The sequence below is a fragment of the Cucurbita maxima genome, unplaced genomic scaffold (assembly GCF_002738345.1).
Source record: "Cucurbita maxima cultivar Rimu unplaced genomic scaffold, Cmax_1.0 Cma_Scf00021, whole genome shotgun sequence".
NCBI classification, from domain to species: Eukaryota; Viridiplantae; Streptophyta; class Magnoliopsida; order Cucurbitales; family Cucurbitaceae; genus Cucurbita; species Cucurbita maxima.
In genome coordinates this window covers 2966170-2980423 of record NW_019272037.1, presented here as the reverse complement: position 1 = coordinate 2980423, position 14254 = coordinate 2966170, and the positions used below count along the sequence as shown (strand labels likewise).

General features: G+C 35.9%; 2 protein-coding genes across 3 annotated transcripts; both read right to left on the bottom strand.

Moving 5' to 3' along the window:
- Positions 1-3247: 3247 nt before the first annotated feature.
- On the bottom strand, positions 3248-6215 carry LOC111495234 (dnaJ homolog subfamily B member 1-like). 2 transcript variants are annotated; one of them, XM_023145184.1, is made up of 3 exons: positions 5475-6215; positions 3723-3940; positions 3248-3665 (listed from the first exon to the last, which is right to left on the bottom strand). In XM_023145184.1, exons 1-3 carry the CDS (start codon positions 6065-6067, stop codon positions 3496-3498), a joined length of 981 nt encoding a protein of 326 aa, XP_023000952.1. In that variant the 5' UTR covers positions 6068-6215; the 3' UTR covers positions 3248-3495. The 2 variants fall into 2 exon arrangements, with proteins under 2 accessions (XP_023000952.1, XP_023000951.1); XM_023145183.1 differs by having other exon boundaries at positions 3248-3940.
- Positions 6216-7027: 812 nt separating this feature from the next.
- On the bottom strand, positions 7028-11375 carry LOC111495233 (calcium-dependent protein kinase 10). The gene is made up of 7 exons (XM_023145182.1): positions 10537-11375; positions 10299-10442; positions 10050-10202; positions 9217-9332; positions 8862-9029; positions 8321-8551; positions 7028-7731 (listed from the first exon to the last, which is right to left on the bottom strand). Exons 1-7 carry the CDS (start codon positions 11189-11191, stop codon positions 7558-7560), a joined length of 1641 nt encoding a protein of 546 aa, XP_023000950.1. The 5' UTR covers positions 11192-11375; the 3' UTR covers positions 7028-7557.
- Positions 11376-14254: the final 2879 nt, after the last annotated feature.

Sequence of the window (14254 nt, the reverse complement as noted above, 5' to 3'; positions counted from 1 at the left end):
TTTATTTTTAAAATGTTTATAAAATTTTTAAACAATAAAAAAAATATAATTAGTGTGAAAATAGCAAGAGAGTGACTAAAATAATTAAATCTAATCATTAAGATAATTATTAAAAATATTTTTAGTCAATTTTTAACTTAATTTTTTAAAACATTATAAAAAGTGAACAATAAAATAAAATAAAATATAATTATTTTTTAATTTTCCCCATTTTATTGTGAACTAGATGCCACGTTGGAAACTTATGATTGGTGGAAGCTCACGATGCCACGTTGCTTTTAACTCCTTCTCTCCTCATTTTATTAAATACCAAACCCATAAAATAGTTTTAAATAAGATAGTGACGTAAATATAAACGTATCTATTCGATTTGATAAAATATATATATTTAGATTTATCGCTTTAATGCTTAGCATGAATTGAACCAACAATCGAGATTATCTACGCAATGAACTTTTCATATCAAAAAGTTTCAAGAAACGAGTAAATTTGTTCTAACCCATAAGAAATGAATACTCGTCTCTTAAGTTTTGACGATATCTTTGCTGAGAGTTATTGCCTCAGTGAACTCAACATGATCCCTTCGAGATTGGGATATCTCTAAAGCCATCAAGTTTCTCGATTAGGGTTACAAACAATAGCGTCAAAGTTCATCTCATGTTTGATTACAATGGTATTAGAATTCACATTGAAGGATTGTGAAGAGGGGTCCATCGCCTAACATCCAAACATAGGGATGGACTGATGGACTCCCGTTCGTTAAAACACAAATGATTATTACAAACTAAATGACATTAATTTATGAATTTTGAAAATTTTATTAACTCGCAAATAAAAAAAATAGAAAATGTTAGAATTAAAATTAAAATTTCTTAAAAATGAAAGTTGGTTTGATTGTTGTTGTTTTGAGCAAGTGTGAATGGTTTATGGCTTAAAAGGCTGTTTTAATGTTATTTTACAAGAAATGACAGCAAATTGGAATAAATTTAGGAAACGTGATTAATTTTTATGTATAAAACAAAACTATGTTTGAGAATATTCTTCTCTTATTATTTATCATTTCTTCTCTTGGAGGCTATCTTTAATTTTTCTTTTTATTCAAATATTGTATTAAAAAGGAAGTCATTTTGGAAATATCTTTAATTGTCTATGACTATCGCTTTGTCGACATCGACTACACCAAAGAGTTCCACACGCCCATTCCAACGAAGCTTTAAAAATGCTCGATAATTATCGAAATAGTGAGTCGATCGAGAGGAGGGCATGAAGAGAAAAAAAAAAAAAAGAAATAAAATTGTCTCTAAAAGTTTATCCTCCAAGTTACTAAAACGTGTAAACCAGAGAGAAGTTTCTACCCCTTATATACAATGTTTTGTTTCATTCTCCAACTAATGTGAGATCTCACAGTACATCCCTCTTTGGGGCTAGCGTCCTTGCTGACACTCGTTTTTCTCTCCAATCAACGTGGAGTCTTACATGTAAACAAAACAACCATTTAATTCCACTTATGCTGATGAGTTCCGGTCAAATCCCAAGACATATTATTTCGAAACGAAGAAAGAACAAACCCATATCACAATTCACTTAGGAAAAAGTATAAAGATACCAAAAAGAAAGGTGAAGAAAAGGGAGGAAAGGTGAGAAAAGAAGGGAAGGGAGAGGCATGAGCATGTGGGGAAAGTTGAGAGAGAATCATAAGTTGATTATGTATGTTGGTTTGTTTTTTGGTGTATGAATATTGTTGACAACCAAAAAGGCCAAAAAGACAGCCCCATGCCTTTATTTCTTCGCCAATCCCACATGCACGTTTGTACTATGCCGTAGCACTCATATGCCCACCACTTCTCATCCTTTTTCCTTCCTAATTTCATCAACTTTCACACCACTTTTTCTGCTTAACATCCATTTTGATATCCCCTTCAACAACACGTTTGATGTTCGAATTTTCGTCCCCCTTAGTCGGTTCAGTTCTACATATGAATATAGTTCAGCTTTTAGAAGTTACGTTGATGAATTTACCCATTTGTGTCTAAGATTTTCTAATGAATATGACATGAAGAAAATGATTGAGACTCTTGAGATTCATTCACCAAAAAGAAAATTATTTTATTTATAATCAATCAATAAATTGCAACATATATAACATTGTAAGACAAGTATCTAATAAGTCAACTAATTTTCAAGAGCTTTGACTTATAAATGATGATTAAGGACCCGTTCGAAATGATTTCTAAGTGTTATTAAGCATCTTTCATTGATTGAATCATCAATAGTAGTTGGTGGGGTTAGGCTTTGTTCAATCTGTGGATGACAAGCCCTTATCCCATTATTGAGAGGTAGCTTTCAAAGGTTTTGGAGAGAGAAAGTTGGAGAGAGAGATTTGGATGTGTAGAGATCATGGCTAGGCTGGAGGTGGGCAACTCACATGTGCTGTTTTCAAAGCAATGTCTTTCAATTTTCCCCCTTTCAAGTGCTCTGCAGCCTGCAACAGCCTAAGCCCTTCCATTTATGAAACAGTATATCACAGCCCATGTTCCCAACCCATAACAGAGAGAGAGAAAGAGGAAGAGGAAGAAGAAGAAGAAGCATAACAGCTCTTTTTTGGAGCAATATTCACTGGTTTGGTTAGAGGAGAAACATTATGAAGTGGGAAGAAGCTGCAGTTCAGGTTTTGACTGCCTTTTATTGTTCTACCCATAATGTCATTTCTTTCATACAATGCATGAAACTCATCCAGAAAACCAACCAAACCTAGACTTCGTCTAACCTGACATTTGTATCTTACAAGGTATCCAAAGATGGTAATGTCTTAAGATTTCACCTCTCAACATCATTCTACATTTCAGAATGAGAGCATTTTTATGTGGATGCCTAATAAAGAAGAGCTTTTATGCAGGGAGTGGCCCTCAAATTGGGGACCAAAACATGCCATTCATGGATGTTTTTTTAATCCCTCCAAAACCATAGAGAAAACTTAATGCCCTGACCTGACCTGACCTGACCAAAACATGGCATTCATGGATGCCCTTTTACTTTAATTACTCTAAAAGAATAGAACAGCCGAACAATCCCCAGATCCCATATCAGAGTAGTATCCAAGTCCAAAAGGAAAAGGAAAAACAATGGCCCTATGACAACCATGAAATCAACCCTCTCAAACAAAGATAAATTACTCAGTACAGGGTAAGTAAGAACAAATTTCCCCCCAAAAATCAACACTGAAGAGGGAAAGGAAAAATACTAACTCTGTCAAAAATCATCGCAGTTGATATATCCCATAAATAATATATACTGATCTAATGCCTCCTCTATGCCTATGCCTGGCCAGTTGCCAAAAATTTCATTTGTAAGCAAATGACCCCCAACCCAAAACAAAGAAAAGATTTACCAACATTTCACATTCTTCAAGATCATGCAGAGTTTATATTTACAGGGAATAATATGCTATCTATGTGTTAATATGGGCAACTTTTTTTTTCTCAAGTGAGTGTTATGCTATGAAACTACACCCAGAACTCTTATCAGATCAGACTTCTGTTCTGTTGTAAGCCTTGAAGGATACTTGACATCAAATTTGATTCTCAAGTTTCCCTTCTTCCCAGGTTCCTTTGAGATTGGCATTCCTTCATTTGCCAGAACCATCTCATCACCAAGTTTGACAATATCTGTTATAGGGATAATGAGAGTCCTTCCATCCAGAGAGGTAAATTCAAGAGTTTTACCTGTGAGTGATTCCAGTAGCGTTAGTTCATGGTTCACCACTAGATCATTCCCATCCCTCCGGTATATACCATGTGGTTTCTCATCCACTACAAATATAAGATCTGCTGGAATGATGCCAGGCTCCTGATTTCCCTTCTGAGGAAAAGTGATCTTTGTCCCCTTCTTCCACCCTGGTTTTATATCAATTGTCAATATCTCTTCAACTGTCCGAAACTTGCTGCAAAAAGAATTGATCAACGTCAGATCAAATATGAACCTGAAGGCAAATCCTTTTTACATCAGGATGAAAAAAATCACATTAATTAAAAAAAAAATCACATCCAAGTATTGGTTTTAATCAGATTCATAACCATCAGAGTTTCAAATTAACTACATTAGAATAGATATGAAGGAAAACAATGATATTTCTAAACCAGGCTATCACAGAAGGAAGATGACAATCGATACCCTTTCCTTGAGCATGCATGTGAGATAATTGCAAGGCCACCAAGACAAAAGCAATACCCGAAATTGGTCAGAACTTATACCTATACTCCAGACTCATTACAATGCTTGCCTGTGCCTTAGACTGAATATAAACATGGCCAAATAAATGGTTCGCAAATTTGAAATCTTACCCGTGTTATATGTTAAAACTAGAAACTTTATCATAAAAAACAGCTGATATCTTTTATGCCCAAGATCAGCCTTGCTAGAAAATAGGGTCATCTACTGGATGTCATCTAAAGGCAGCCTGGAAACTTTCTTTTTTCTGAAGAGGCATGGCATAAGCCTTCTTAATTTAATTTTCTAGAAAAACCATGCCATGTATAATCAAGTATCTTATAAAAAAATGTATAATCAAGAATTGTTAGACATACTAAATATATGAAAGCAATAGAGAACAAAAAAAAAACACGATTAGTTCCTTAAGTGAAGATTCTGAAGGATAATTCTCAACACTAGTATTGATTTATTCTTTAAAAATTTTCCTTTAGTACACTTTTACTCCGTGTAGGAGTAGGCAATAGATGAATATTACTTTTCTAACCGTTAGGTAACAAGGACTCAAAACCTCACAAACCTCAACGTGTTCTTATTTTAAGGAGGCACAAACTTCGTCACAAGAGGCTATGATCCTAAGCCATGAGCTTCAAGTCTAAAATATTTGTTTGGCCTCATCGGTTGGGGAGGAGAACGAAGTATTCTTTATAAAAGTGTAGAAACCTCTCCCTAGTAGAGGCGTTTTAAAACCTCCAAGGAAAATCCAGAAGGAAAAACCCAAAGAGGACAATATCTACTAGCGGTGGGCTTGGGCTGTTACACGAATTGCTCAGCAAGGAGTGGAATGAAAATGCTTCTTCTTGGTAACCAGTAAATCAATGCACAAGGTCCGTCGCTATACCAAGAATTCAACTACGATAAATCACGTAATGTAACAGAACGAGAAGAGGGCCAAAGGACAATCAGAAGTAGACATTCTTTATCGTGCTAAGCTCCGATGAGCCGTACTGCAAGCACGAATGATTGACATGCGATTCAATCTCACTCACTCACAAATTCTTCAATCTTCTTTGTAATAGAATTCCATGAAAAGGGAAAAGGAAATGGAAAAGGGGCCATCGTTAAAACATAGGTCCTAATCCAAACAACTCAGTGACCAATGAAGATCCAAATATAATTAAACATGCAAACTTAATTATCTTGCATAAGAACCAAAACAATTCAACATTCAAATGAAATTTGAAAGAGGGAAACGAAAAGTCACATACCCAGAGACATCATACACATTCCTCGAAATCCTCATCTTCTTTTTGGCGCCTTTATAGAGCTCCTCCAAGGTGCAAGGCAACGCATTCTCAACTGCAGCAGCCTTCCTCCCCTGAGCACCACTCCCATCCTCCGTCCCATTCGGAAACCTAGAAAACGCATTCCTAACCCCTCTGCTCTTCCCTCCCCCATCGACATTGCTACCGCCACCGCCCTCCGATCCGAAAAACTCCGCGTAAATATCCTCCGCGTTCCTAGGTTTAAACTTAAACGTGGAAGTATTGGGATGCTGCCGTTGAAAATGCTGGTAAACCGGAAAATACGTGGAGGAGGACGTGGCTTGGGGCGTAGGCGGCGGAATCTTGCCAGACTTGAGGGTTTCTTCGCCGTAAAGGTCATAGATCTGACGCTTCTGAGGATCGCTAAGAACATCATAAGCCTCCGAAATTTGCTTGAATTTGGCCTCAGCTTCATGTTTATTCGCGGGGTTCTTGTCTGGATGCCAAAACAACGCTAATCTCTTGTAAGCTCTTTTCAAATCTTCATCGCTAGCACTTCGGCTCACTTTCAGTATATTATAGTAATCCTTCCCCATAGCTCGATTCTCTGTAAGAAAATCAAAATCGCCTCTCTTTCTCTCTTGTTCCCTTCCGTTCGTTTTTTCCTTTTTAACTCCCTCGCCGGGAATTTGAGAAGAAGCAAAGGTGGCCGTTGGATGAGTAACGGAAAACAGAATCCAGCTCCGAATCTGACGGTTATTTGGAAAAAAAAGATCGTGTAAGAAAGGAATATTGTGTCGTGGGACCCACGACATAATAGACTCGGATTCTAACATGCACCCGAATCCGGGTGTCGGCAACCCGACCCGGATTATGTTTATTTAATCTAATATATTTTTCCCACTATTTGACCATCCATAACAAAAATGGAAAATGATTCGCATTATATTTTGATATTATTTTAATCAAAAGAAATCAATTAAGATCAATTAATTATTAAAAACGATTTATTTTCAAATATAAAATTGTGAAACACAAAGATTTAAGGAATTTTTTTTTTTATAGAAATACTCTCACGTCACATCAATGTTATTATATATGGTATAAAGTTACTATTGTTTGAAAAACACGTTTTACCTATAATGGTTGATTTTCTAAATAACTTTACAAAAAAGATAAATCAATGAAATTTCAATATAATATATGATTGCAAATTGATCGAGATATGCATAAGTTTCTGTCGGTAGGCATGCATTGAAACTTATCACAATCATACTCTTGCGACAGCAAACGACGTCGACGTGTGCTCGAACCTTGAGTCATGTTTGAAAAAATCGGATGCATGAAAATACATTGAAAGCAATACTATAGGTTAAAAACGATTAGACAACAATGATAACTATAATAGCATATAACGTGAGTAGGAAAAATCATTAATTTAATTAATTTTTACAGTACCGAACATGACCCACTAGCTTGATTTGATTTTATTACCAAGTTATCTGACCATACACAAACAATTACTTTATTCCTTTCATATCCTCACAAAGAACCAATGGATTTAGTCAACTGTGACATTCCATTATTGGAAGAGAGTAAATCCCATGAACCTAAGGCTGTAATCCAAAAGAGAAAAAATTTGGAGTGTTCCCAATCTGTACAAACAGAAACCATTAAATTTCTTCATACTCAAATCCCAACAAGCAGTTCCACCATCAACTTCTTTTTTTCTCTATGGTGTTCCTTCAAAGTCATGAAGGCCCAGTTAAACCACCACAAAAATATACAGGTGAAGAGGATTTCAGTAATAAAATGCCTATTTACTCTACCTCCATCAGATCCACGGGGGGAAGCTGCAAGTTCTTGTTCCAATGGTGTGTGTGTGTATGCTCTTCTGCAAACTTGGAGGGTAAGCAGTGTTAGGCAGCACATTGAGGAAGCTCGTTCTGGTACGCAAATCTTGCCATTTTGAAACAACAACTCATTCTATGTTACAACAGGCCGTGTTTGGGATAAATGGAATGGACACACTACTACACTCTACTCAACATGATAAACAAAAACAACATCAGGAAATGAATTCACTTCACACGACTACAACTTGTCCAGTGACCCCGTCATGGAGTTGCAACGATCCGTCTTTTATCAGGTTAAGACTCAAACTCTTGAACCGCTCTCTAGAATACTGCCTCGATGCCTTTCGCCAATCAGTACCGGTTTTCATCATAGCCACAAACTCGTCGTAACTTATTCGTCTGTCCTGTTTATTATTTTTACAAGAAATTGAAGCGAGCTTATTAGGAAGGGGACTATAAGTAAACACTGAACCTACACATTGGAAGAGAGAGCTAACGGACCACATTTCAAAATGCTCAAACACAAGAAAGCACTTCCTCTACTCTTGAGCTTTCTAACGAATATCAAGTAGTGCAGTGGTATAATATAATGGAGTACTAGATAATTACTGTAATTTTAGTAAATTGACATAGCTAAAGTGTAGCATGTTGATGATCGTTACGAAAGGAGTCCCACATGGGCTAATTAAGGAGTAATCATTGGTTTACAAGTAAGGAATACATCCCAGTTGGTACAAGGTCTCTTGGGAATACCAAAAATAAAGTCACAAGAGTTTATCATGGGTTTATAAGTAAGGAATACATCTCAGTTGGTATGAGGTTTCTTGGGAATACCAAAAGTAAAGTCACACGAGTTTATACTCAAAGTGGACAATCTCATACCATTCTCGAGAGTAGTGATTTCTAACTCTTTTTGTGTGTGTGTGTGTGTGTGTTTGGGTGGATGGGGTACCAAGACAAGGGATAGAAAATTCGTGGACCAGAAAGTCTCACCTTGTCTGTGTCAACCTCGCACATGATCTCATTCAGCACATCGCTATCTGTTTCACCTGCTTCATCTGCTAAGGCTTCCCGTAGCTCATCTAATTCAATGAACCCACTTTCATTTTTATCAAAAAACATAAATGCTCTGCGAAAATGCTCGTCATTTTCCATCCTCTGCAAATGTATTGTAACTGCTACAAACTCTCCATAATCCAGCACACCATTACCATCAACATCGGCCTGTCGAGAACAGTCGGTTGAAAATATTCACAAAATATAATACCAACGTTAGTGGATAGAAAATCTTCAACTTCCATTAACGTAATCAGCATTTCATGTCAAATTCTCAAACATTTCAAGTAAAAACATGAATTCATATCCCAACTGGTTATTAGGAAATGGCATGGGGAAGAACATTGCAATTGGGAAACACAAGATCAGGAAAAAAGAGTCACAAGTCATTCAAGTAAAAAGAGGAAGCATATTCAGCGGTAAACTTGAAACCATAAAGCAAAAATTTCAGTCTGAAATTGAGAACATATTAGTTTACCACTTCCATGAGCATTTTCATCTCGGGCTCAGCCAATTGTGAGCCAACCTTTTTTAGTCCCGCCTTCAGTTCCTCGAAAGATATTTTCCCATCATTGTCGGTGTCCATCAAAGAAAACATATCTCTGATCACTTCAACTTCTTCAACAGACAAGTGCTCTGCTATCACCTACACATTTTAGAAGTTCGGTATCTCCCAGTTATCATGAATTTCCATCACTGTAATACCCATTCGGGAATGTTTTTTTTTTTTAAAGTTAAAGTTCCATGTATAATGTCTTGACCAATTGAGTTGTACTCAAATTGACTTTCGTTTAGTAATTTAGAAGATAATAATAGAATACTTTAAGGCTTACCCTCAAAGCTTTCTTTTTGAACCGATTCATTACAGAAAACTGCTTGAGTCTCATCCTTACAATATCCCCTAGTGGAACATTTGGAGCTTTTTTTGCATTTTGTAACCAAGGATGATCTGCAATTATGGTGAAAGAGCTGTTAGAAGACAAAAAAGAAAATAGAGCATACGCTGTGGAGACTTTATTCAAAGATTCATTATTGATGATGAACATTTGTTATGCTTGGATATAATTCGTCATGAAGCAAACTTCCAATTCAAGGAAAAAGGTTAGATGTAGGTAGAGGTACCATCATTTTAGAAAGAGAAGAGGATATTAAACATGATGATAAAGTAAGATTGAAAATACAAAGAAACAGATTCTCTAATCTCCAAATAATAGAGATGTCCGACACGACATCAAAGAACGCCAAATGTATCGTGTTCAATGAAAATACCGACTAGACAGGAGCCAGAACGATTCATAGCACCACCAATGACTCAATATTGCTTTCTAGCATCGACGAAGAACGGTTGAGAAAATTAATCAATTCAATTCATGGTATTTAAGAGAGAGAAAATTTATTATGCTGTCTAAATGTTGTTCGACATCACTCAAAGTATCAACAACTTCACAATGCCTTTTCAATTGAATGTACTTTAAAAGTAAAATTGCAAAACTTCATCACTTCAAGCACAAAATTGTATTAATCAATATCCCAATAGTGATAAGAACTGAGGCATAATTCATAAGAACTGTACCAAACGAAAGATCCCCCCACATTTGTCAGTTTTGGGGGGCACTCAGTCAGGCACCAAGCTAAATGTGTGGATAGAAATAGCCGAGCTACTTACCAAGCACCTGCTGAGCAGTTAAGCGCCTCTTAGGATCTGGCTCCAACATCTGCCGGACAAGGCTTTTAGCACTCTCCGAAACCTGTGGCCATGGTTCCCTCTTAAAATCAAGTAAGCCCCTCAAAATTGCCAGAGCTACTCCTTGTTCAGTCTCTAAGAACACATTCCCAAAATAGTAACAATTAAATAACTTTGACCCTTTAACTGATCTTGAAATCAGCCTAAAAATAGCGAAGAGAAGCATATTACCGGCCCAGAATGGCGGAACACCGCACAATAAAATGTATAATATCACGCCGGCGCTCCAAATATCAACCTCTGGTCCGTAGTTTCTTTTCAATACTTCTGGCGCCATGTAGTATGGACTCCCCACTATCTCCGAAAACTTCTCCCCTAAAATTTCGTTACAATAGAAGCAGTTAATATTCAACAACAAAATCAATCAGAATGCGAACGAAATTAATAGCCATAGCTGGACGGAACGTACCAGGCTTGAAGAACACAGAAAGGCCAAAATCAATCGCTTTGAGAGGCGAATGCTCTTTCTTGTTCGCAAACAAAAAATTCTCAGGCTTCAAGTCTCTGTGCATAACTCCGTTCGCGTGACACATCCTCACCACTTCAGCGACTGTTCTTACGACGTTTGCTGCCGCGCGCTCGGTGTAGTGTCCTCTGGCTACAATCCGATCGAAAAGCTCACCTCCCTCACAAAGCTCCATAACCAGATGAACATTCTCGTTGTCCTCGTAGGTCGCTTTAAGCTTCACTATATTCGGATGCTCAGGCAAATTCGACATTATAGCAACCTCCCGCCTCACATCCTCTATATCCACCGCAGTCCTCAGCTTCCTCTTCGATATCGATTTACAAGCCAAAGCCTCCTTCGTCTCTCTATCGGTACACAGGTACGTGATCCCGAACTCTCCACGACCGAGTTCAAGCCCCAGTATGTACTTGTCGCTGATTCGCGTCCGGTGACTGAGCGGCATCACATCTTTCAAAACCCTAAGCGGAGCCGGCGACCTAGCGACAGGATCCCGAGAATATGGATTTGATTTCCGCTCTTTATCATTCTTCTTCCGATTAACCGACTTCTCGTCCTCAACAGTCTCCGGTCTCACACAGGCGTTACAATTTCCCATACTCCAACAAGAATCCCAAGAAAAAGTCCCTCGTTCTCGATTTCCGGTGAAACCTCCAGTCCCCTGTGGTCGTCGCCCTGAAGACTCAGTCACCGCCGGCGAGGCAGGTAGTTATCGGCGATGCGAGAAATGTATGGGAGAAAAAGAAAACGCGGGTCGGTTGAGAAAAAAAAGAAGGTATTTTGAAAAATTAATGGTAATGATCTCTAATTATTATAATATAGGTTGAAAGGGGTAAATTAGGAAGACGATGAATTATTATTTAAATTAATTAAATAATATAATTGAGTTTTCCAATCATAAGACGTTGGATTAAAATAATACGATCTTCCCTCCTAAATTTCTCCCATTTCTTCCGCCCTTATCCATTCCCAATTTTGCATTAAAAGAGTATTTATATTTTTTTTTTCTATTTCTTTTTTTATTTTACGTGATTTAAATAAATACCTTAAAATTTTGGGTTATTTGAAATTAAGAAAAGAGTATTTGGCGGCATTTTGTCAAAATTAGTTAACATTTATTACTTTTAATCAATAATTTAATTATATTGAACCTGTCATGTTTTAATACTCATTTTAGTTTTATTAATATAATATTATAGGTAAAATTACCAAAATACCCCTAAATTTTATCATTTATTTAAAATGTGTTTTTTTTTCAAGTGTAATATTACATATTTAACCTTGCAAAAGTATAAAATAAATAAATTTGAAGCCATAATTTGGGAGCCGAGTTTTAAGCAAAGAGTCAATCTCATCCGTTGATCATGCAAATTTTTGTTGGGTATGCTGATGGAAGGTCAAGATTTAAAGCCAATAATTGTTGAAGTAGTTCACCAGCTGAGGAATTGAGGTAAGCAGCATTGACTAATTCAATTTTGCCTAACCCAAAAACACCTAAATTACATACAAATTAATATTATTAAATGGGTACTTTTGTCCATTCAATTAGGTGTCTACTAAAAGCATAACTAAACCCATAATTTCATATTAACCTAAATCTTCCTTTTTTATTTTATTTATTATTATTATTAATATTGAAATAGTAAATTAATTTGATGTTTGAATTTCAACGTGAGATCTTACCATCCACCTCTTTGAAGGTCCGACGTCATAGTTGACGTATCACCCAATATTTGGCTCTAATACTATTTGTAACAATTCGAATCCACTGCTGGTATATATTATCCACACCCTTACAAATAATTTCAAAAGGAAAACGAAAGAGTATAAATAGGTGGATAAACAAGAGGAGCCTACAACATCGAGCTTTTTAGAGCATAGGAGTTGGGAGAAAAGAAAATGGAGGTAGGTGGAGACTTGGTGAATGAAATGAGAACCCAAAGACTTTGAAGCTTGCATTTTCTTTATCACTTAGCCAATTTAGTTGAATTTATTTTTAGTGAGGTTCCTCAACCAAAGTCAACAAATTAATGAGGCTATACTTTTTTCCCAACTCCTTTAATTTTGTCACGCCAAAAACAAGAAAATAAAAATAATTTTTATTTTTATTTTTATTTTTATCAATTGGAGATTTATAACAATATATTTATTATTATATATATATTTTGAAACACACATAAAATATCTGACGTGGACGGAATGGAAATATAAATCTTAAATGCAAACCCAAATAATCTCGAGATATAAATCTAAAGCGTTGAAAATTATGAGTGGCGATGGAATTGCCACGTGGTGCACATATAAAAGAAGATGTCTTGTGGTCCCCGCCCGTAGTAGTAAGATAAAATAGAGAGACCGCATTTAACAAAAGAAATATTAAAAATTAAAATTAATCTCGACAGATAAAGATTATAAGTTAATTTTTTAATTAAAAATAATATATAAAACAGAAAGTTTAATGATTTTAAAAAAATTCAAAAATATTCTTAAAAATTAAATATTCTACGAAAATAATTTATTAAATAAACTAAACTTGTAATTTAACTACCAATATATATTTTTTAATTTAAAATAAATAGGAAGGTAGGTTTCAAATGTACAATAATTTCAAGTCGGTTAGAATAGTAATATAATACTTCCAAGAAGAAGATATATAAAAAATAAAAAATAAATGTGAAGGGGGCAAATTGCAAAGTGAATTTGTAAGGTAGAGGAAAAGGGAATAATAATAGAGAAAAATAGTTGGAATTGGGGCTGAAAAAATATTATTATATGGCCAAAAGGGAAAAAGGAAAAAGGAAATAATGATGATGATGATTGAAGGTGAGCATAGGATGCTTTAAGCCCTGGCATGCATGAATGAATAGTGTATGACTACAAAAGAAAAAAGGCTCATGTTAGGCACATCATGAAACCATGTGCCCTTCTCCTACCTTCCTACCACTTTTCCCGTTCTTTATTCGGGTTATTCGGGTATTTTATCTTATTTTAGTTCGTAACTTTATAACTGATTTTGTTGTGTATATTCTCCGATATTTTTTCATAGAGTTATTCGAGTGTCATGTCTTAAATTTAGGTTTTGTTAACACAGAGTTTTAAGGCAAATGAAATATCATCGTCAATTTCACGATTTTAAAACGCATCTAGTTGAGGAGAGGTTTGGGGTTTCCAGACTTTTATAAGCAGTGTTTTGTTCCCCTCTCTACCCAAGGTGGGACTTCACAATCCACCCCTTATGGAGGCTCAATGTCCTCGTTGGCACACTGCCTCATGACTGACCTTGATATCATTTGTAACAGCTTAATTCCATTAGCACATCTATTAAAATGTTTATTTTGTTGATTTATTTATATTATTATTGATAAAAGGTTAATTGCCCATTAAAATACCCATTCTTTGAGATGGCGAGACAAGATCCAAATTTGATATTTTGCATCCAGCTATTGGGCCCATTCTAATATCTGGAGGCCCATCAAAAGAATGTGGCCCAAGAAGGACCAAATAATGGGTCATTAACAAAAAGGGCCCATTAAGATCAGCTTTCAACATCAACAGGCCGCTGCCCATTCCCCGTTATAGCACTTATTCGTTCACTCTTCCCATTATTATAAATTTTAGACCATTTCTTTATAATACACATGAATATTATATTAGAAGAGGG

What these genes read in the sequence shown, in the direction of transcription:
- LOC111495234 (XM_023145183.1), bottom strand. Translation starts at nt 6,067, where the DNA reads ATGGGGAAGGATTACTATAATATACTGAAAGTGAGCCGAAGTGCTAGC. An exon ending in AATGTGTATGATGTCTCTGG is followed by an intron (nt 3,941 to 5,474) that starts GTATGTGACTTT and finishes TTCTTTTTGCAG; the next exon opens with CAAGTTTCGGACAGTTGAAG.
- LOC111495233 (XM_023145182.1), bottom strand. Translation starts at nt 11,191, where the DNA reads ATGGGAAATTGTAACGCCTGTGTGAGACCGGAGACTGTTGAGGACGAG. An exon ending in TGTTCCGCCATTCTGGGCCG is followed by an intron (nt 10,203 to 10,298) that starts GTAATATGCTTC and finishes ATGTGTTCTTAG; the next exon opens with AGACTGAACAAGGAGTAGCT. An exon ending in GCGAGGTTGACACAGACAAG is followed by an intron (nt 7,732 to 8,320) that starts GTGAGACTTTCT and finishes AATAATAAACAG; the next exon opens with GACAGACGAATAAGTTACGA.